This window comes from Paramormyrops kingsleyae, chromosome 17 (genome assembly GCF_048594095.1).
Source record: "Paramormyrops kingsleyae isolate MSU_618 chromosome 17, PKINGS_0.4, whole genome shotgun sequence".
Classification (NCBI taxonomy): Eukaryota; Metazoa; Chordata; class Actinopteri; order Osteoglossiformes; family Mormyridae; genus Paramormyrops; species Paramormyrops kingsleyae.
Genome location: NC_132813.1, coordinates 19,720,296 through 19,743,115, shown reverse-complemented (window position 1 = coordinate 19,743,115; position 22,820 = coordinate 19,720,296). Strand labels below are relative to the sequence as shown.

Sequence of the window (22,820 nt, the reverse complement as noted above, 5' to 3'; positions counted from 1 at the left end):
TAGCATCCACATTTGACTCTGATTGTTTCCCAAATTTGTTCAATGACATGCTTGAGGTAACTTGATATTGGATATGGACCATAATTAGCCTTCTAATAGCTATTGTTAATTGGCTGCTGAGTAATATCTTGAGCATTTAGCTAGTAAATACAACTGTTTTGTAGCTAAATGGATATTAGATAAACATGTTCATACTGCAGTGCACTCCTAACGACCTTCCCACAGGTGGCTGATGTCTAGCAAACTGGTACATTGATTCAGAGTGAGAGACCGACACCAAAAACTGCAGTGTTAATAGAACTAGATGAGCTCCAATAAAGTTAGCAGGGTTAACACTGTACCCGGTACAGTTTGGCCGCACATATGCGCCTGCTCAATGTGTCGAGGCTGTGAAATTCACTCATGGACGACAGCTGACAAGCCCCTGCGGCTTCCCGACTGGCATCCGACGTGGAAATTTTCACTTTGTAATGGTGGCGAGATACATTTACGCTAGTGATTAAATTCCAATTTCCTGATACGACACACAGACACAAAAAGGATGAATGCAGAATGTCGGACTCATAAAAATTGTGTCAGATTCGTTAAAATGGCAGCGCTGTAGACCGGCGGGTGACGGACTAGAGGTATGGTGGCTCATTGAGTAACCCTGAGGCCTCACTGGGATAGACTCCAGGCACCCTGCAATCCTGACAAGCATAATTGGTTGGAAGATGGATGAATGGTATACAGACTACTGTGAATCTGAATTAAATTTCATATGCACCTTTATTCTGTACAAAGAGGGTAGATGAAAGTGTGGAGGGAAAAAAATACATTTAGAAATTTTTTTCCTAGTGCTATGCCATTGGATATCAGTGACCTTTAACCTCTGCTCTGGCACTGTAGGTAGAGTCACACTCCAGGGGAAGGCCTCGCTGCGGATCGAGCAGGTGCGCTCTGCAGACCAGGGCTGGTACGAGTGCAGGGTCCTGGTGCTGGAGCAGCAGACCGACCCATTCCAAAATGGCAGTTGGGTACACCTCACTGTCAAAGGTGAGCCAGCTTTGCTTAATGTCATATCTGTGTTCCCATTGCAAATAGCGCACTAATTATGTGTGCATCTGAAATTGCATACTTGTTTGCTATGTGGTAGTACATAATACAGTATGCAAAATGAGCAGTATGTCCCAATCCTTAGTATGCATGAGATAGTAGATGAACGGTACCCGGATTACATGCTGCATTCGGCCACATTCCAAAGTGTTCAACCGATGGATGCTACACTATCCCACAAGGCCACTGCAGCTGTAACTAGAGATGAAGAATGTTGCTTGCTCAGATGTTTATGCCAAGATAGCAGAGGAAGTGCCATGTCTGTACCGATGTCAGTAGTTACCCAGTTACATAAGTTCACTCGAATATGTATTTTTTTTCGTAAATAGTTTTCAGCTTTTGTGGGGGTCAGGCTATGTTATTGGTAAACATCCAGGTCAAGTAACAATGCAATATATCTCAGGGCATGCATACTATTTTCATGCACACATATAGTATGTACTACGTTGATAGTCAAGTAGTAGGCTTCTAAAGAAAGTCAGTATGTACTGTGTAAGTATGTGATGTCAGATGTGCCCTAAGTCTTTTAATTCACTTAGTTGATTGAAAGTTAACTCTGTGCTACAGGTACTTCCCTGCCCAATGCAATTAGACGTGACATCAGTTTCCGCTAATGATAATGCAGGTAAAGATGAGCCATGATTAGCTAATGATGCTAACGGTGAGTAATTGTACTTCATATGCTCTCTTGGGCTCTCATTCGCCGACATAAACTCTTGCCCGTACAGCCCCGCCCACTTTCACAGGTACACCCCCACAGTATGTGGAGGCCAGGGAAGGTGGCAGCGTGACCCTGAGCTGTGCCGCTGTGGGGAATCCCAAGCCCGTGGTGAGCTGGCAAAGGGAGGGCAAGCGGCTTGGAGACAGTGATAAGTACCAGGTAGCCGAACAGGAACTGTAAGCCTTCTTGTAACACCATGTACAGCCCGGCCGAGTCCACCGGGCACGCTTTACTGCATGCTGACTGAGCTTCTGTCCGAAACCGATCCGCTCAGTCACAGATAATGGACAAAAGTCGTTTATTCGTGGGTGTCTTTGGACCTGCACCGTGTCAAGGGTGACAATCTTCCAGTGAGATCTGACATCAAATCAGTGAATCTTGGTCCTGTGGTGGCCACATATGACCCTAGCATTGTTATCATAATGAGCAAAGAAATCTGTTTTCCACATGATTTTCTATAGGTTCCTTCAGGTACTGATGATGGATGACTGTGGTTATATCTTAACCAGTCAAAAATTAAAATATCTGCATTTTAGCTTCAAGATGTTTGAACGGGGGGATGCACACGATTTAATAATCTTCCCGTGCACATATTAATTTCTGCGGTTGTGATGTTTGTATTCCATTTCCGGGAGGCGCCGGGAGCTGTTTGCTTTGACTGCTGTGCCGTCAGAGATAATCCAGCTTGTGGTGCCCTTAGCTTGAATGCCTCCTCTCATTTGAAGGCGAATCCTTTCAGCAGTGGCAGCCGCGGCAGTTTAGCAGTGTTCCCCACAAATGCTTATCAGTGAATTACATCTCTTTTGATCAGTGAGTTATGCAACCATGGATTTCTTGGCCACAGATGTGAATGAGCTCCCAGCCCTTTGGACTCTGCAATTGTAGCCTAAGCTGTAGATCGGTGACCTTGGAGACTCTGTGTAAGTATGTAAGTCAAAGCGATTGTTTTGGCCACCTGCCCGGCAGGTGACTGACGGGCAGCTGACGGTCGTGTCGCTCCTGCGGGAGGACGGCGGTGTCTATGCTTGCCACGCCCACAGCCCTCAGGGGGAGGCCATTCACTCCACCCACCTCCTCATTCAAGGTAATTACAAGTGTGATGTCACTCGGATTGCCAAAGAACCAAACTAATGCAATTTGTGATGTGTTTGGCACAAATTGGGCTTTCATAATTACTGACATAATGCATCTATCTATCTATCTATCTATCTATTTACTGTTTGTCTGTCTGTTTGTTTGTCTGTCTGCCTGTCTGCACATTCCAATTTGACAAGATGCAATGCGTCATTTGATCTCCTACCTGCTAGCTATTGTTTTGAAGGCCTGACAGAGCGATGGCAATGATCTTTATACAGGCTGTTTGGTGAGGAGTAACATATCTTCATGAAGAGAACCCATGACCATTTTCTGTGTTTTCCCCAGGGTCACCATTTATTGTTACACCACCCAAGAACATAACTGTAAACATATCTCAAAACGCATTCTTCACCTGCCAAGCAGAGGCATACCCTGCAAACCTGACCTACACCTGGTTTTGGGAGGAGGACAACGTCTACTTCAAGAAGTAAAGTTATGATCGAGTTCCCTGTGCTGCCATTCATGCAGTGTTTATGCTCTATAACCCTCTGTTTTAGCTGTTGTTGTCCAAATCTGCATTGGCCATTTTTCCCATTTGTCATTCATATCCCCCCAAATGCCCATTCCATTTTGTGAGGGCTTGTCTGTGCTGTCACCAACCCTCGATTGTTTACTCTGTGGGTCCCAGGCTTCATCAAGTGACATGACACATTTCCATGAGAGCTCTACTTACTTACTGTAATTCCCGACGTAGCCCTGTAGGTGTCACTGTGGACCTCCTCCAATTAACTCCTGTTACAGCCAGCTAATGCAACACAGTAGGGATTGAAGCCAGGTCCCAGTGTATGATGCACTTTGGTGTAATTAACATATTTGATTGCTTACTAGGGTTGCAGGGCCTCCATATTAAAACAGAGGAAAGGGCACAAACCAGGGAAATGAATGTACCAAAAACTGCATGCAATTTAGAAGCATTACATTGCACAAGCTGTACATAGATAAATGCGTGACCGCCAGTGCCTCAGCCTGTTTGCTGTCCCTACAGCGACCTGAAGCTGCGGGTGCGAATCCTGATCGACGGGACCCTCATCATCTTTCGAGTGAAGCCGGAAGATGCCGGAAAATACACCTGCACCCCCAGCAACAGCTTAGGCCTGTCGCCCACGGCTTCAGCACACCTCGTCGTCCAGTGTGAGTGGGGGGGGGGGCTGTGGGGCTTCCTCTCGGAACCTATTTGGATGGATTGGGAGCAGCCGTGGTTCTCACTGCTCAAACCACATGTTTAGGTGGGTCCCCTCAATTTTGGGGCCCCCTGTAGGCCACAGACAGTCACTACATTAAATATTAAATAAACATGTTCTTTATTTATGAGCATGTTCAGCCAACCCATCAACTAGTTATGATCTTCTGACTGCTTGCTATCTATTTATTCAGTTTTTGAAACATCTGAGTAGGGATAAGGGGCACCAAAATTTTTTGAGTGGTTCCCCAGAAACAAGAAATCCACCCCTGTGGACTGGTAGGGGGAAAATTCTCAATGGCCGCAAGGTCAGCTAAACGGCCATCCCTCCTGGGCATGTTTACCTTACGGATATCCAAATATCAGCAGGTATTACACATTCTTGCTTGCGTACGTGTTCAGGTACAAGCGTGTGCGTCAGTGACCTCCAGGCTGGCAGTGAACTCTATAGCGTCAGGCTTCCGCCAGCGTGCGAATAAGAGGCCCTTCCTGAGTTAGGGCCAGCAGGATGCTCCAGGCCCCTCACCCTCACAGAGATCAGGCTTCTGAGAGAAGGAAAAAGGGGCGATCTGATTCATACGAGGTCTGCCTGAGCAAGCACTCTGCGTGAGATGGTGTAGCTGAAAAGCAACAGAAAATCAAACAAAAAATGTCCATTGTCCACCTCGAATATAATATATAATAATTGCAGTAAACAAATATTAACTGATCGACACACTGCATAGTAGAATATTTTAATAGCGAAACTCATGTAACTGATTTTTTGTTAATTATAGATGCTCTAAATTTATTAATGGTTCACCAAGCCCAGACACTTCTCTGTGAAGCTATTTTTGTGGATCAGCTTATGGGCTGGCATCCCTTCCAGAACGTTCCCTGCCCTGTGCCGGTACTTCCTGGGACAGGCTCCAGGATGGGTACGACTCTGTACTGGATAAGCTGTTATGGATGAATGGATGGGTGATAACTGAGGGGCCTCTTTATTTATGGATGCGTTTGATGTGTTTACTCTGCTATGGGGAATATTACACTTTCCACAAACGCTAAATGGTGCTTACATTAAACGGCCCTCTGGTAACCCTGTGAAGCTCTCCTCCTTCCCTCGCATGATGTGAAGCGATGGGCCTTTCCTCCACGCGCCAGAATCCGCCGATAATTAACAGTGCACTCTATGCCCCCGCTGACGCTGACGTCGGCACCCCCGGCTCCGCCCGCTTGTTTGTTCCGTTTCGATTTCGGGATGTCCGGAAAGCCTTTCATGGATTGCCCTTGCGGAAATCTTTATTTGGAAAAGTATTACCCTCCCTTCTCATACTGGACATGCTGCTGTGGCTGGCTACTGGGTAGAGTGGGAAACTGCTCTCTTGGGACTATTGCCAGAGATTCTCAAATGAGACTGAACATTCGTATGACCCATGTGTCAACAGGCCGCTGATCTGTAATCAAGCTGGGAATTAGTGTGTCATGAATTACTGTGTTCCAGCAGGTGGTCTGGGCTAGTCCTCTCCATGATCTGTGATTTATTATTTAAGTGAAGGTACAATTTTTGATATTTTACTAGATGTAGGTTAAGAATGTTAGTTAAGGGTTCTGGAGTAAGGTCTCCCAAGTGATGACCAACCATAGGGCTCTGACTCTGTGTGCATAAGCGCTGCATTACCTGCTGGCCAAATTTTAACTAATTCTGTTAATGTAATTGTGTGAAGGGGTTTGTTGTCTCAGGGGGCACAGTCACGTGACCAGGATTTGGCATGGTGATTAATTCCACCTGTCCCCCATTCCCTGTGAAGTGTATAAATTGGTGTGTATTGTTTTTTTTCTGGTAACCTGAATGAAGTCTCAGGACTGTAAACATTTCCTGACTGTGCTGGCATACGGAATCATTCCTGTTCTATCCCCTGTGTTTCCTTTTCATGCTCCTGCCAGAATCTTTCATGTTTATGTGGATTTGTGTTTGCGTTTCCCCACATCCCGCTGTCCTTCCCGTTACTACCTGCTCCCCATTCCCCAAATAAAGATCTCATGCCCCACTCATCCCATCCACCTGCCAGTGCCACTGCAGGCTGTTTCACGTCCTGTAGTTCATACTGGGCTTCCGGCGAATTCTCCTCATTTGTCAGCTTGACTGCCCCTCACTCTACTGGTTCGGCATCATGCTTCGTTGAGTTTGAGATGGGCTGTAACAAACCGGTTGGTTCCTGCCTCTCCATCCATTTCATCTTGTGGTACCGTTCAGGTTTCTTTAGTCCGTCAGTCAGATCTATTTAGTAAAGCTGTTATAAATGAGCTAAGTATAAAACATTTTGGCTAATTGAGAAATGGAAAAAACGCCAAGTTCCAAGATTAGGAAGACGGAAGATTAATCCCTGATTCCTTCAGAGGCAATTCACTACAACTAAATAATTGAAACTTGTGTTTATGATTTGTTTTTTTATATAGTTGCAAATCATAAATGTAGTGAATAATAATGACCAATAAAACCTATAAACATTTTTGGTTGTGAGTGATAGACCAACAGTCTTGACACATGAGTCGTATGAATGTTGTCTTATTTGAAAATCTCTGGCAATATTCCCAAGAGAGCAGCTTCCCACTCTACCCAGTATCAAGGATCAATGGCCATGTCCATACATACTTCCATCTGTTATATGTTACCTGTCACGCCCCGATCGTGCCGATCCTTCTGTGCCACGCCCCCCTCGTTAACCTCATGTGGATTCCCAGTGTTTTACGGCTGTTTCTGATTGCTGTCATTAGTCCAGTGTATTTAGTCCGCGTTTCCGTTCGTTTCCCCAGTCCGGTCATTAACGTTACGTGTGTCTTGGAGTGTGTCATCCCAGAAATAAAGCCCTTTTGTGCTTATTCACGGCTTCCTTCGCCTGCTTCCCCCGTGGATTGTGACATTACCCTTGTTTCCCCTGTACCTTTTTCTGTGCTTTGTCCTCTAGATCCGGCCCGAGTGATTAACATGCCCACTGTAATCTACGTCCCGAAGAAGATGACGGGTTACATCCGCTGTCCCACAGATGCCAGTCCTCCGGTGACATGGGTTAAGTGGGAAAAGAACGGCTTTCCACTGAGGATAGAGAAGGTGCTTGACCTTTGGCTTCTGGGGTGTCGTGTGCTTCTGAAGGAACAAATATACACTGAAAGAAATATAACACTGGCTCAACTTAAAAAAACTGAAGTAATCTGTCACACCTAAAATTTTAGCATTGCCGTAATGTAAATAAACCATTTACTGTAACTTTTAAATTTTTAAGTTCATGTAAACTAATTTCTGAAGGTGAAACAAACCAAATATTTAAAGTCATATCAAATATCAAAATAAGTGAGTTGGCTATATTACTTATTGTAAATATTCTACTAAATCTAACCTGAAATTATAAACTTAATATTTCACTTTTGAATGTTTGAGCAAATTAACTTTTTTAAGTTGCATCAAATAAAGATTTAAGGCATTCATAATTTAAATATAAAAGCAAAAAAACTTAATTATGTTTTGATTTACACTCAGAACACATTTCTTTACATACACATTATTTATTGTGGAAAGAACATATTTTAATCCAAAATGTTAACACAAATTTTTTTTTTCAAAATGTATAAATATTAAGAGTCATTCAATACTGCTAATTGTATTTGAAACTGAGAGAAAAACCATATGTCTGCATTTATACACAAATTAAAAGACTGTTTGCAATGGGTACATTTAACTGCAACTTGCTTCCCACACAGGGGCTGAAAGTTACGTTGGCTGAAAATGATTTCCAGTCAAGGATATGAAGATATAAATATGTTTAACGGAAATTGCTTAACTAACATTAACTGAAATACAGGTTCTGATATCTTTCCTTACTTGTTTCAACGTTGTTGTTTCAACATCATGCTCCCGTTTGAGGCGGCAGTATAATTATACCGCCAAAACCACGTTAAAGACGGCGCATGCGCAAATCACACTCAACTTAATAAAAGCGCTTTGATCAAAATGAAAAATTTCAGTTTGGTTCCCTGATGTCAGTAATATTATAGTAAAGTAAAAAAAAAGCAATTCATCCATAAGCATAAATTAGACAGCTTAGTTTAAAAGAGCAAATTAATATTTTTTTAACTAATGGAATGAGAAAAAAACACACAAACAAATGACAGGTATGGTTTACTTTTTTCAGTGTATGCCGGTCAGTTTGGTAGCAAACATCAACAAAACAGGACAGTGTTCGGTTAAGAAGTAAGACAAGCAGTTGGCTAAATTATCACTATATCCCACGAGTTACACTTCTGCTTACCGAGGTGTAATTACAGTATTGATGAACTGATGTGTTTTATTGCTTTAACGGCAATAGCATGTCCCACTAAGCATAGCAGGTCAGGAGGAACCATAAAACAGCATAAGGTCCCCTTCTGGCGTTTTGCCATACAATCTGAGGGTGGGAAGTCCTGTTGCCAGGAAGGGCCTGTGATTTCCGACGTGGAATTCGGATGGACGGTTACATGACACTGCATCATTCTTCAGCCTCTCACCTCGTCCTCCCCTCCAGCACCCAGGATGGAGTTTGACGGAGGACGGAAGCATCCGTGTCACGGAGGTGACAGAGGAATCAGTGGGCACCTACACCTGTATGCCTTACAACATCCTGGGTACCACCGGAAGGTCACTCCCCGCTAAACTGGTGCTAAAGGTATATGACAGCATGCAGCACATTGTGCCGGCTGATGGTTTGCATGAACTGGATAAGAGAGTCTCCAGCCTTGGATCCAGTCTGCTGCCACTGTCTAATTAATGTCGCAGTGCTTCAGTAGTATTCAAGGTTGCCCCGTGTTTCCGGAATAGAATGAGGTTGCAGGGATAAAACGTATTTAGTTGCATGAATGGTGGAGTCTCTTAGTGCCGGATGCGTCTCTGGCCTCCAGGATCCGCCGTACTTCAGTGTGAGGCCCGGACCAGAGTACAGGCAGGATGCTGGGAAGCAACTGCTCATCCCCTGCGCTGCTTCTGGGGACCCAGAGGTTCCAACAATCACGTGGAGAAAGGTGGGACAGTGCATCGGAATACTGCTCAGCCCCTGCCCTCTGATTCACCCAGTGCCAGTCAACCCATTAGTCAACATAGGTGGTGAACTTGGGCGCCATCTTCTGATGGATGCTGACTTAGCAACTTTTGCCCCCCCCCACCTACCCATCCTGGACGACAACCTAAAATTGGGTGATAAAATGATGGTGAAGTTTGTTTGCTCCACACGGGCTTCAACCAGTACTGGTTATGCCTATAGAAGGTGAAGGATGAAAGCTGGTTCCCAGGTTCTCTTATGCCTGTAGATGGTATAAGAACCCACCCCGATAAAGGTTGATCCTCATCTAATGTAACCCCTGGAGCGAGCAGGCCTCGTGTTCCGGTGTCGCCCGCTGAGCGCCGTGTCCTGTCTCAGGTAGGAAAGCCAAGCGTGAGCAAACACAGCGTCCTGCCCAACGGCAGCCTGCAGTTCCACTCCGTCAGCAAGGACGACCACGGCGAGTGGGAGTGCGTGGCCACCAACGTCGTCACCAGCATCACGGCCAGCACGCACCTCTTGGTGGCTGGTAGGGAGCTCTGCCGGTCGTCGTCGCCACCGGCTCTCAATTATCTCAGTGATGACTGCACCCCGAAACACTCTGCCTGTGGTTAACGACCAGGAACTGGAAGGTTACTGACTGCCACAAAATGGGACAACAGGGGTTATTGAACAAGCAATTAATACAAAATAGGGGCGAGGTCCCATTTGAAAGACAAACTTAAACTTAAAGTTACACATAATATAATTAACCACCCGTGGAAAACAAATTAGCTAAATTAGACTAGTACAAATTAAAGAAAAGTAGAATCCATCCTCCTGCTTCCCTTGATTCTCCACCAATGTCCTCCTTCCCCCATGTCCTTCAGGCACGAGTCCGCACTCCCCAGTCAACCTCCGTGTTTCTCCCGCCATGACCTCAGCCAATGTGTCCTGGGAGCCGGGCTATGACGGTGGATTCGAGCAGACATTCTCAGTCTGGTACGGCCCTGTGTGAGTCATCCCAGCATGCTTTGCTTCCAGCTTCTACCCTGTTTTTGAATGGAGCGGTCATGTGATGCCTTTTTGGTGTGGCGTACTTCTGATAATTTTTGTGTTTCTCAGCAATTGCAGCTGTATGTGTGTAGAACTTCAGTTCACCTTTCATATTCATATTTTAATACTTAATTATTTGGACCGGCAGTATTTGAATAAAGATTAATCTTTAGCTATTAATATTATAAAGCAGCTAACCATTGACCTGTAGTCATTGTCATAGCCATTGAGTCAGGAGCCATCAGTCATGCTCAGTGTTGTTGTGTCATCTGTCCCTTAAAAGTTTCATTGAAGTCCAAGATATTGAAGCATGTTTGTATTCACTTTTTGAAGGGAAACTGGGTATATATTACAGAAAATGTAGAGTAAGTTTTAATATTGTTGGACATGAACTTTTAGCGAAATTGGATTAGACCCAAATTACATCACACACAAAGTAGATCACAGGCAAAGTAGATCATGCATTAGGAAGTTCAGGGCAGCCGATTCTGCTCGGGTGTCAATGAAAATACACAAACAAAATTGTCTACAACACAGTTTAGTGTAATTTAGCAATCCTCACAGTGTGCAGTTTCATAGACATACAGGCGGGTTCTGTTGGCGCTTCTTGAAGAACCGAACTGAATTTGGGAATAGGTGGACCATCTCGCAGTGGACGTCTTAGCTTGTGTTGGGTGTGGGTCAGTGTGGAAGTTCTAAAAGTAATTGTCTTGTCAGTGTGCAGAAAGGAGACATAAGGCCGAATCCCAGCCTTGTCTCAGAGTTACTCAAAGACCACACGGCTCAGACACAGATAGAGCCTCTCAGCAGTCAGGGTCACTTTCACCAGGCCCAACAAACAGCTAATGGTGTGGATGAGCGTGGGGTGACGACGACGCGCGCAGTCGGCCGTGTTGCTCTGTGCTGACAGCGAGCGCCATGATCAGCAGGGGCTGATCGACAGCACAGGGGAACCCAGGGTAACCACCATCATGCGATACTGCGCTGGATAGTTTATCAACCAGTTTCCATGGTCTCCCAGTGTCCGTGTCGGTTTCTTCCCAGTACTCAGTTTCCTTCCTGCATTGCTGTCTCTAAATTGCACATTTTGGGTATGAGTGTTCGCCTCCAGTAGAGTAGCTTATGCCACCCTGGGAGTCCTCCTGCCTGGTGCCCTGTGTTTCCTGGGAGAGATGCCAGGCTCACCACAACCCTGTACTGGATAAGCCGTTATGGGTGATGAAAGGATGGATGGATTTCATTGAATATATCCTGAATATTTTGGTAAATAACCCTCACATGCCTTCTGATGGACTCTACAATTGCTTTCTTTTTTGATACTGATCATGTTACTCTGAAAATAAATAATGTGCATTTTGAATGTACATGGTAAAAAAAAAACCAGGACGTTACCAGTGAGGAGTGATGAAGGAGAGGTATGTCGTGCTTTAACGAGTTATATGTAGTGTTGATTGATGTTTTTGCCGTGTCAGTACCTCGTTCCTTAAGAGGTGCTCGTGTTCCCCCCTTGCAGGGTGAAGAAGACACGGCTGGGGCCACACGACTGGCAGTCCACGCCGGCTGGGGCCCACACCTCGCTGCTCATCCAGGGTTTGGAGCCCCACATGTCCTACCAGTTCAGTGTGCTGGCCCTAAACAAGCTGGGCACAGGTCCCTTCAGCGAGGTTGTCACCGCCACCACGCTGGGTCAGTAGCCCTCATGGATTCTCCTGGGGCGGCAGCTGGGGACAATCTTTCAACCGCTTATTCATGGTTGTTGCTGGTTACCCATAAACCTTTGGCCCCTTGTCATTCACAGCCTTCCCTAAGACTACTCCGGAACCATTGGTGCTACTGACTCCACCCAGGTGCCTAATAGCCAATCGGACGCAGCAAGGAATTCTGCTGGCCTGGCTCCCTCCGGCCAATCACACGTCACCGATCGAGCGCTACATCATGGAGCTCCGCCTCGGAGATCGGTGGGAAGTCCTGGACGAAGCGATCCCGGCCGGGGTGACAGAGCTGCTGGCGAGAGACCTAGTCCAGGTCAAGCGCTGTCACGTGACGCTGGCAGAGACATGGACAGGGCGGATGTTCCGGAAATAGGGCTATGCAAAGGTCAGGAAAGATTTGTCAGAGAAGAATAACTACCAGCTGCTCCTGATGCATTGACAGATAAGTAGAGCAAACCCAATTCACAGCTGCAGTGTGGCTTTTTGTTTAGGTCCTAGAGCTTGACCGTTTGTTCAGGCAGTCATGATAAGTGAAGAAGCAACATAGTTCGTGTTAAATCATCGTCCACAGCCCGAGACCCGCTTAACAAGAAGCGACAGAGAGTGTCTGTTCATTCACCCGAGCCGCTTGCAGGGTGTCAGTGTTAAAAGGCGGTTTCGGGGCTGACATTTGGGGGAGATTATTCCCACAGCATTGTTCCACCGCAGGCTTATAGTGGGAAGCACTGACCTGTGTTTCGAAATGTCTTTAAAATAGGCCTTAATTGAATGAGGAGCACATGTTTTGCAGTACGGAATGGCTGTAAACACGGCCTCTGTTTGCAAACCGTAACGAGCCTTGGCAGACAGAAAGGCTTTCATCCCACCGACAGTCTGTGCCGTGCTGCGTTACGCTGCGACACGGTGCTGCATTACGCCGTAAAGCGGTGCTGCATTACGCCGCCATCAAGCGGGGCTTCTCCCACTGCGGTTTTCATTTACATCCGTTCCCACAGATACGAAAATTTACGCCGGGCCCTAGTTTTCGCCACTGACACGAATCAGGGTTGGTGTATGAGCCAGAAACATTGCAGTCGGGTGCAACTGGTGGATTTCTTGGGTGATCTCGCTGCAGGAGACGTGGTACGAGTTCCGAGTCATGGCCGTCATGGACGACCTCATCAGTGAAAGCAGTAATGTAGTGGGAGTTTCAAGTACAGGTGAGCAGGTGCAAACATACTGATATGTATGTCTTTATACAAGTGCATTTTTTACTTGCAGAAATCACTCTGCTGCCCCCTGTTGTCTATTTATGAAAAAGTAAAATTTGAGTTCTCTTTTTATCCATAAATCTATGGTATTGTATTTTTGGTATCCATAAATCTATGGTATTGTATCTAGGTATTGTATTTTAGCTACGTATGACAGGTATAAATACTACATCGTTTAGGTCTGCGGTGCTCCTCTTTGGCCCCCACCTTTTCTCTTTTTTTCCTGTAGAAATAGCCTTACCTCCAGAGGTAGCTGAGGAGGGACTTGCTCGCCCCGTAGTGGCAGGTGTGGTGGCCACACTCTGCTTCCTGGCTGCCGCGGTTCTCTTCAGCACCCTGGCGGCCTACTTTGTCAACAAACAGCGGCGGCAGAAGCTGAAACGCAAGCCAGGTGCCAGCCGACAAGCGGGGGCCACCTACTGGCTCCCCTGTGAACCTCCCCATCACTTCCAATCTGGGCGGCTATTTATTTTCACTCTCCATTTTGTCTTCCCCTCCAGATCCCCCCCTGTCTATTACACACTGCAGAAAGAGCGTGGAAGCTGCGTAAGTAACCTCACACTACATGCCTTGCATTTCCTGCACGTAGCACGTCTGTAGAGTCTCGCAGGGAGGTAAATCTAACAGCCTGGCCACGCTTTGAATAATTGCTATTTTAGATTTGGGCCCTCTTGGCACTGTATCACACAAGCATGCCACAAAGCGAAATTTAAATTGAAAATTTTTTTTATGATTCAACCATTGAGCTTGCTGTCAGTCTCTAGCCAACCGGAATTTCATTTTTCTTAAGTACCTGGAGAATAAATATTCCTCTGCTTTAGATAATGGGTTTATATGGAATTAAGTGGTACTCAGTTTCATGTGTGTTCAGCGAATAATATAATTAATTCCACATGATCATGTTTAGCTCATGACTTCTACGTCTTATTAGGTTTGACCAGTGGCATCTTCTGGAATCTATCATGTTTAGTCCATGGCTGCTCCATGTTGGACACAATCAGTGGTCATGGAGTTAGGATCGAGCCTTTGTTGTGGGTGACATGCCTAGTCCTGGTCTTAATATAGTGTAGCAAACATGGTCTGCAGCATGTGTAGAGGAAGATGCCTGAAGCATAGAGGATGGAGCTGGATTCTGAGGGGGGGGGGGGCTTTCTCTCTCTTTCTCTGGGCCTTCAGCTCTTCCTCGGGGAAAGCGAGTCCTGAAAGCCCGCGGTCTGTGGGCCCCCCGGCCGCCAAAGAAGGCCCCGCGGAGCGGGAGGTGAGCAAGCCGGCCACGGCGGCCAAGCCTGAGCCCGCCCTACCCATCGAGCTGATCAGCCGCGGGCCGGACGGCCGCTTCGTCATGGAGCCGCCCTTCCAACCGGGACGCATCCAGGGCTTCCCCTTCGTGGAGGAGTCGGACCAGTACCCAGAGTTCCGCCAGTCGGATGAGGAGAACGATGACCCGCCCCCCATGCCCTCCGCGGTGACCATGCTCAGGCTCTCGCCCGTGTCATCCAGCCAGGAGTCCTACGGGCAGCCCCCCGCCTACAGCCCCCACCCCCAAAGCCCCATGACCGGCGTGAGTCTCATTGAGAGCCCAGCGCAGAATGGAGGAGGTCTCCAGCCCATCACCCTGCCCCAAGGCCCGTACCGCGCATACACAAGCAGGCCTGGTGCCCTGGAGCTGCCGTCAACCTTCTACATGCCCGAGAGCAGCCCGGGAAGTTCTGCCATGTCTTCACCTCCCCTGCTGCACGAGGCACGTTACATCCAGGCCGGCCTTTTAGAGGAGAGCTTCGTGAGTGAGATCCAGCCCTTCGGTCCCCGCAGCAGTCCCCTCCTCCCTTTTGCTCCTCTCTCGGGACCCCAGTTGTTCTTCCCCCCTCACCCACATTTCCGCCTGTGTCCGGACCTCCCGGAACCGTCGCTGCCTGTACCCCACATCGCTCCACCGGAACATCTGCAGCCCTCCTTCTTCCAGGTGCCTTCATTCCCAGGGCCCATGCTGCTGGAGCCCCCTGTCGGCCCCCAGGCCCAGGCCCCCAGCAGGGCACTGCGTTCGATTGCTCAAGAGGCCCAGCTGCCGGGTCAGCTGAGACACACCAGTAACGGAATGGGTGTGCTGGTTCTGCCTTCTCCTGCCCCGCAGCTGGCCGTTGACCTCCCCTGGTGGCCTCCCCGGCCTCAGCTCAGCCCCAGGGTGATGCGGCGTGCTGACGTGACCCTGGGTCAGGTGCTCTTACGGCCCTCGTGCCTCTCACCGCTCACTCAGAGCCCCTCCAAGTCCCACCAAGGCCCCCCGGAGAGTTTTGTCCGCCCTCGACCCCGGCCAGCCCTAACCCTTCTTCCCATAAGGCCCGAGCTGGGGGCGGTAGCTTTGCCCCCTCCCACAAGCGAATCTCCCACTCCCCCACGAGCCACCCCAACTTGCCAAGCCTCTATGGTGTTAGGAACAAGCTGCCCACCCCAATCCCCATCCCTTCCAAAAGATGGCAGCGAGACATTTGAACAGATGGCGTCCCAGAGAAGGACAGATGAAGAAGGCCAGTCATCAAAATAATCTCACCTTCTGCATTCAGATTCAGGGTAGGAAGTCATCGCTTTCAGCTTCAAGATAGGCAATACTTCTCTGTCAGCCAATATATGCAAACAGTCCTCTTTTCTGTAGTATATCAACTGATCTCATCAACCATTATGGAATAAACCCTCACATAGAATGTTGGCTGCTAGGTCCAATTTCTCTCTACAGCCACAAGGGGGCGACAACCTATTTCTAGTGCTCTTTGTTTCCATGCCTGGTGTGACCTTCTGTCAGTGAGCTGTCGAGCTGCCCTTTGTGGACTGGAAGACGGATTCAGTCAGGCACATGCCCCAAAACTGGCCACTTACTTGAACATACTCCCTCACCTCCATTTAAATTGTGAAGATATACAGATTTTTCTTTCTTTTTTTAAACCACAATGTAAGACACCCTGTAGAACAGGAGCATTCATTTTGAGGTAAACCCCTTTTTATAATATGTTCTTAATCACATGACCAGTTCAGTTTGGTCACATGACCAAACCTTTCATGTGTTACGGATACATGTGCTGTGTTCATCACTGTCTGTTCTGATGGTTATGATTTTCTTCATTTCTGTGTCACCTAGAAAACACCATGTGCATCACAGGTGGGCTTGCAGGTACAGGACAATTAAGATCCTTCCTGTTTATTTGCTTGATTCTGTCCGATAATAATGTGCGTGACGTAGCGCTGACTTATGTCCTCCAGGCTTTTTCACTACTCGTACCCAGGAGCTCTAGGCTTCTCAGGTCCTCCAACCTGCTAGACAGAGAAGGCCAGCCCTGCAGAGCCCATTGATCTGCTTCCCATTCCTGCTCTGCCGACACCAGACCTGCGAGCAGACGTCCGCCAAGGACACCTATTCAACACGATTGCCTCCTCTGGTACCACCGAATAAATGTGGCTGCTTCCCCTCAGACTGGCCAACAAACTTTGTTCTTGACTAAAAATTGCTCCATTTTTCCCCTTGTGTTTTCCCTCAACATGACCAACTTGCCCGTTTCATCCAACATGAATGTCTCCTTTAATACCGCCCAACCGTCATGAAATCCTCCTGGCTCCCAACAAACATAATGATTCCCCCCCCCCCTCCCTGTGTAAAGTCTTACTCAAATCAGAGTCTACGCTGCTTTGCTCCCTATATTGTCAACTGGATTCTGTCCTACCTCACAGTGCCAAAGAGTCATACAGTTATGTCACAGAATCACGTTATCTCAAATATGCTTCCTCGCATAAAATTAACTGAAACAGAAGAACACTTTAGCTGTTATTCGAATTCTTGTGAATGATAAATAGGACGTCCCTAAATGTCCTGTTGAATGATTTCACATTATGCCTAAATCCATGCCAAGAGCTTGACACCATGAAAGGAGTGTGATTAATTATTGCACCTGAGAACAAAAAATATTTATGATAATCAGCCGGACCAGTGGCTTCTTGTTCCTGACACTAAAGGCATGATGTGGATGGAGTGGTTTGTTTAGGGGGATGTCAAAGCACAACACAACACATAACACAACACATCATGCTTTAGTAGTAACTTCTCCTTGTTCTGGGTGGCAAACCGATGTGGTATCTTAGCTACTATATCACAAAGTAACTATACTCATGTTCATGCTGACAGACAACTGCGTTTCTTACTGTTAACTTTGTACAAAATTAGTACTATCTGTCTTGCTTATTTGTGATTGGAAGTTCTTCTCTTTAGATGCGTTGGAATAACTCGTTGTGTGCTGGACCCGTAGAACATGGGAACGATGGTCACTGCACTGAATGTGGATCTCGTGTATAGTTTACAGGCTGAGGAACATTGCAATAGGAATGCCAGAGATCTTCCATTCTATAATATCACAGCTGGTCAAGAATACTCCCTATTGTAGGGCCCTGTTGCTGTGAGTCCACTACTGGTTCACAGGCTTTTTGCTTTCCTTCGATGGAAAATCTAGAGGCACCTTTTAGAATTTACTTGTATCACTTTTCCACTTCTTTCGATGCGTTCATTTTAATTAAATTGCAGCATAAGCGATGTTTCCCTGGAGAAAGAACTTCATCGGGATTCAAGCTTTGCGCAGGTGCTCCGAATAATTGTACACTTGGATACTCGCAGTGTTTAGAGGTAAATTTTTCCATATCCGGAGGTTTTATTTTGTACTTAATGCTTTTGTTATTGTATTATCGTTTCTTTTGAATGAGTCGCAGACCATTAAATGATGCTTCCTGGGGGTCAACTACCCTCCCCTCCCCAACACTGACACAATTGTTACGGATGAAAAAGTTTAATAGATACGACTGATTGTTTGTTCGACCTGACAAAACTTATTGAACTTGGATGGCATTTTCTTGGCTGAAGTGGTGCTGTGGACAGAACTTGGTGCTATGTCTTTTTAAGCCTCCCGTGGTGCTCTATCTGAATGGAAAATGGACCGGCAGAACGACGCCGAACAGAGAGAGGAGGTGCTGCCACTGTCCTGCTGGTGACAAGCTTCGTACAGTGATACAGTGACAATACAGAAATCGAATTGACGAAATCAAAATTGGATGACCGAATGTATTCCTGTACTTTGATTTTGAAACACTGTACGCTCTTTTGTGTGACACTTGTGCTGCTTCTTCCTCTTTTGGAAATCAGGACAATCCACAAATGGGTTTTCTTTCAATCACTTGTGGTTTTTTTGCGTTTTGTTTGTAGTTTTTTCAGTTACTCCAGATTTTCTGCTGTTGGTCCCTGTCAGTCAGAATTCAAATTAGAAGTGTAGTAAGAAAAGTATATCAACACTCATGCTACCACTGAAAGTAAATGCACTGTTGTGTGCGCTTTAAACAGCATGTTTTCATTATGCTTATCTTAAGTATTATTTTAATGTTTTCTGTGATGGCGCTAATGTATTATCGATAAACTTATGAAATATTCATATTAAATGCCATGTCCCATGTGTTACTGTACATTTTTAATTTGGAAAACAAAGTAGGCCTAGTTCTGTTCCATTCATTTTGTATTCAGGTTTCGTCCTTGCTTAAAAGTGTATGCTTTTATGTGCAATATAAAACTCACGGATTACGCAAAATTTAGATGAAATGCTAAACAGCGGTGTCTCTATTTTCGCTCGCTTTCACGTCGGCGCTGATCAGCACTTCTGCTCCTCATCAGTTTTAACTCAGTCCAGCACTGTTGTTTCCAGCCGTTTTCCTGTTTGGACGCTGATCAGAACCATTGCTTTTATTTTCTCTCGATGTAGCGCCATTTGCACCCTCGTGTTTTCACCCATTTTCACTCGTTTCAGTGCTGATCAGCACTGTTGTTCTTTGCCAGTTTTCCACCTACTTCAGCCCTGTTCATGAAGACGTCATTAAACACCCTGGATCCAACTGGTATTTTTTCAGATTATAATAGACAAAGAGGCTTATTGTGGAGATTGTGGATGTTTCCGTAGCAGTAATTCTGACATACAGATGTTTGTATTTTCATATAATAAAAACCATAAAAATATCTTTTCAAATTTGCTTTTAGTTGAAGAGTTGAAGCTATTTCCACTGCCTTTTGTGCTTTTTCCCCCAAATTAATAACTATAACTTTTATTTACCAAAATATATAAGCATTAACGCACTTTCTTTTGAAGCTTGAAGTGAACTAGGTAGGCTAGGCCTATTTTTTGCACCCAGGCAAGGACATGATGCAATTTTAATATTATCCCCTAGATGGCCGAATTGTACATTACTGCAAAAGGCTAATTTGACCACAATCAAGCTTAAAAGGAAAGTTCTGCGAAGTATTTAAATTTTTGCAGTATTGCACCAAATATATATACCAAAGCAGTTGTGATTTGCAAGTTTAGTGTGTTGCTTTGGGTAAAAGCGTCTCCTAACAAAGTAATTCTGTAACTCCATATTCTGATACTTGTCTGTAGTATGTCAAATAATAAATATTTATGAAAATTAAATACGATTCCCCTTCCCCTTTAGATGAACATTAACATATTTTATCAATGCAATTAATGGGCCTATGAAACCACAATTTCTAGGCTACATGGCGATGATTCTATTACAAAAATGCTTGTGCTCCACTTTGCAATTTCGGATAACGCCCGCGCACCCACAGGCCCATGTACTCTACAGGCGACATAGGCGGCTGCCTAGGGGGCTATATTCTGAGGCAGCGCCGACCAAGCACTCCTGGGCACCCATTGCCCAAGACCTAGCGAAACGAGCAGTGAAGTTTGCCGAGAGGCGCGTAGCATTTTTAAGCCCAATTGAATATTTAATAGTGAGTTTACTGAGCTACATAGACTAGACTTATTGATGACTGGAAATATTACCAACATTTCATACAAAACGCACGTTCAACGATTATCGGAAAGCATAAACTACAGTAAATATTATAACTTTTGTTTTCATAAGTTTTTCATAATAGGAGATATATAGCTTATATAGTCGTTCACACAACGTGCCTCGCTCAGCCACCAGCCAACTTGGATCCCGCAGCGTGTGCTCGGGAGCCCTTTTGCGCGTTCACGGTGGCGTGCACGCTGTGGAGAGGTGAGCGTAGAAATCGCTGCGCTGATGTTTCTATGTACAGTTGTGAGAGAGGCGGCCAGTCTGCCGCATCCCGGCTTTCCGTCCGAAACACGCACCTATGTCAACGAATAGAGGAAGAAGTCTGTGTTATTGGCCACGTGTTTTTATCTTGAAGGATTACCGCTGATCAAGTAGCGCCTTTAAATAAACGGATCTTTAAAAAAAAAAGAAAAAAGAACAAGAAGGACGAAGAGGCGTATTTTGTACGGATGCATTTTCCCACCGATCACTAATACATCACTACTTCGTCCAGCTGGGCATTCGTGTGTAGTATTATGCGGGCATCTGGGGAAGGGTGAGCGGGCAGAGCTGCTGCAGCGGCAGGAGAAGATTTAAGGGGGAAAATCACCGTTTAAACCGGGAGAAATCCGCAGGTTTTCTGGTAAGTGGAGGTCGCATGCCAGTGATCACTGTCCCGGGAAGCGTATTTTCCTCTTGCACACTACACACCTTCTTGTCATTGAACGAGTACTTACTGTATACAAGGGTATTTCCTAATAGTTCTTAATGACGGACAGGCGTTCTGTATTTTCCAAGCAGAAAGTTTGATTGCATTGGTATGCTGGATTTAATAAGAAATGTCATACAGTAGATGCTCATCTCAACTTCACCCCTAAGCTACCTTACAGGTGGCGAGTCAGGAACGCTGGTATATAAATTAATGACGTAATAGGCGAAATCTAAAAAGTGACATTTGTGTGGTATCCAGACTGCAGATGGGTGAATGCGTCAGGCAATTAGTCGTGTATTAAGTTTCTTTTAAAAATTCTTTAACAGCGATGTCACGTGTATTATATATTACCAATTGAAGTTAACCAAGCCGTAGGAAATGAGTATTGCATATAGTGAGATCAGTGTAACAAGGAACATGGTGTTAGAAAGTGGGTTTGAAATACTGATGCAATGTACGAATGTGTAAATTCGCCTGCGCTCACCGCAGGGAAAAGGCCAGGAGTTAATGTATGGAGCATGTCTGCGTTTTTTTCTGAGGAAACTAAATGTCTGGCTGTAATATGGTTTCATGTGAGCATAACTGGTTGACGATCACACCAAGTGCAAAAAGGTTTTCACTTGGAGAAGCGATTAAACAAATTCACCATAAATAAGAAAAGTTCTTTATTTCAACTTTACTCCTCATGTATTTTGTGTGTTTTATCTCTTGTGTTCTTTTAAAATATTGATTACACCACAATATATATGTCAATATAAATATACAATACATAAACAATATATATATATATATATATATATACATAATAATAAGTAAATAATAATTATATATACATATATAAATGTATATACACATTTTGCAAAACATACTGTTTCCTGTTTATTCCAATGTATCTGTAACAGTATAGTGTAAATTAATTGTAGATCATACATTTTCATTCATGTGATCACTTTCATTATGTAATTTCTTTTACATAAGGTTCATAGCTAGTACGTGTCACAATCTGGAAATGGTCATTTTGGACGTCTTTTTTACTCATTAGTTGAATGTGGTTTTGCTGCTGTACACATTGGGGTAACAGTCTGTTTCTGTATACGTGCATATAAGAGTTGTCTGTATAGACTACCTCTGTGTAGTAGGTCTGAGAGGTGCCCTTGTGGCATCCATTTATTTTTGATAATTGCTTATTCAATGCAGGGTCCTGCTTCTGGAATCCATCCTAAGATAGAGAGGGCAAAGCCTGAATGTATGGCTATCCATAGCAGGGCCGCACACTAAAAGAGAGAGAGAGAGACACCAGTTTACATAATCACATGTTCTTGGACCCAGATGCAACCCACGCGAACACTGGGAGGACATGCACACACACACAGCGCGCCAGGGGCAGGAATCAAACCCACAACCCTAAAGGCGCGAGGCTACATCACTACCCAGTAAGCCATCGTACCACCTCCATATGACACATTTCTGCAAAGAAGAATTCTGTTCCTGAATAAATTCAGATATTATTTTAGTGCATTCATGATGTGTGACCAAGAAGTGTGATCTCACTAACAACTTGTTCCTGAAATGTTTTCGTGAGCACAGCAGAAATAGGGCTGGAGGTGCTGGATGCACTAGGGATCTGTTGGGTCATAGCCTGTGCTTACTGGGTCATGTGTCTGTGAATGAACCAATCACACGTAACTTCAGTTTTTGGGACAAATTCAGGATGCTGCTTCTCTTGCACAGGGTTTTGATTATGACAGATTTGTAGTGGCCTTGGGTTGGGGTTAGCGCTGGTCATGGTGCTGATGAAGGAGGACGGGGTTGTTGCCTCTTGACTGCACCACTCTCAAATTTCCCTTGTTCAGCTCTCCTCGAACATGCACTGTGTTCTGTGCATCTCAAGCTCTTTGGCTCTGGTTGCACATCTTCCATGTTGTCGACTGGCCAGAGGGGCAGAAGGAAGTTATATAACAATAAACTATTACTGGAAAAAACTAAAGACCATCCGTAGACTCCTTTATATAAGTACTTCCGTAATATATATTGTACTCCTGGAAAAAAATAGTTTCTACAGAGTATTTGAATAA

The 22,820-nt window shown here is 45.4% G+C and overlaps 2 protein-coding genes across 5 annotated transcripts in view; both read left to right on the top strand.

Moving 5' to 3' along the window:
• Window positions 1–19,209, top strand: part of LOC111851312 (protein turtle homolog B-like) — a 41,174-nt gene extending 21,965 nt beyond the window's left edge. For 2 of the 4 annotated variants that reach the window (XM_023826112.2, XM_023826109.2), the window contains exons 3-18: window positions 889–1,035; window positions 1,824–1,975; window positions 2,783–2,900; window positions 3,239–3,380; window positions 3,939–4,084; window positions 7,082–7,224; window positions 8,672–8,812; window positions 9,045–9,164; window positions 9,560–9,710; window positions 10,051–10,174; window positions 11,730–11,902; window positions 12,015–12,241; window positions 13,043–13,127; window positions 13,408–13,569; window positions 13,679–13,724; window positions 14,355–19,209. In XM_023826112.2, coding sequence (XP_023681880.1) covers window positions 889–1,035; window positions 1,824–1,975; window positions 2,783–2,900; window positions 3,239–3,380; window positions 3,939–4,084; window positions 7,082–7,224; window positions 8,672–8,812; window positions 9,045–9,164; window positions 9,560–9,710; window positions 10,051–10,174; window positions 11,730–11,902; window positions 12,015–12,241; window positions 13,043–13,127; window positions 13,408–13,569; window positions 13,679–13,724; window positions 14,355–15,720 — 3,443 coding nt within the window. In that variant the 3' untranslated portion in view covers window positions 15,721–19,209. Of the gene's footprint in view, window positions 1–888; window positions 1,036–1,662; window positions 1,721–1,823; window positions 1,976–2,782; window positions 2,901–3,238; window positions 3,381–3,938; window positions 4,085–7,081; window positions 7,225–8,671; window positions 8,813–9,044; window positions 9,165–9,559; window positions 9,711–10,050; window positions 10,175–11,729; window positions 11,903–12,014; window positions 12,242–13,042; window positions 13,128–13,407; window positions 13,570–13,678; window positions 13,725–14,354 lie in introns of those variants that run through there. The other 2 variants (XM_023826113.2, XM_023826110.2) reach the window with 2 other exon arrangements.
• Window positions 19,210–19,352: 143 nt separating this feature from the next.
• LOC111851377 (uncharacterized) overlaps window positions 19,353–22,820 on the top strand; it is a 29,870-nt gene continuing 26,402 nt past the window's right edge. The window contains exon 1 of the mRNA XM_023826254.2: window positions 19,353–20,676. The gene's annotated coding sequence lies outside the window, so the exon portion shown is untranslated. The remainder of the gene's footprint in view (window positions 20,677–22,820) is intronic.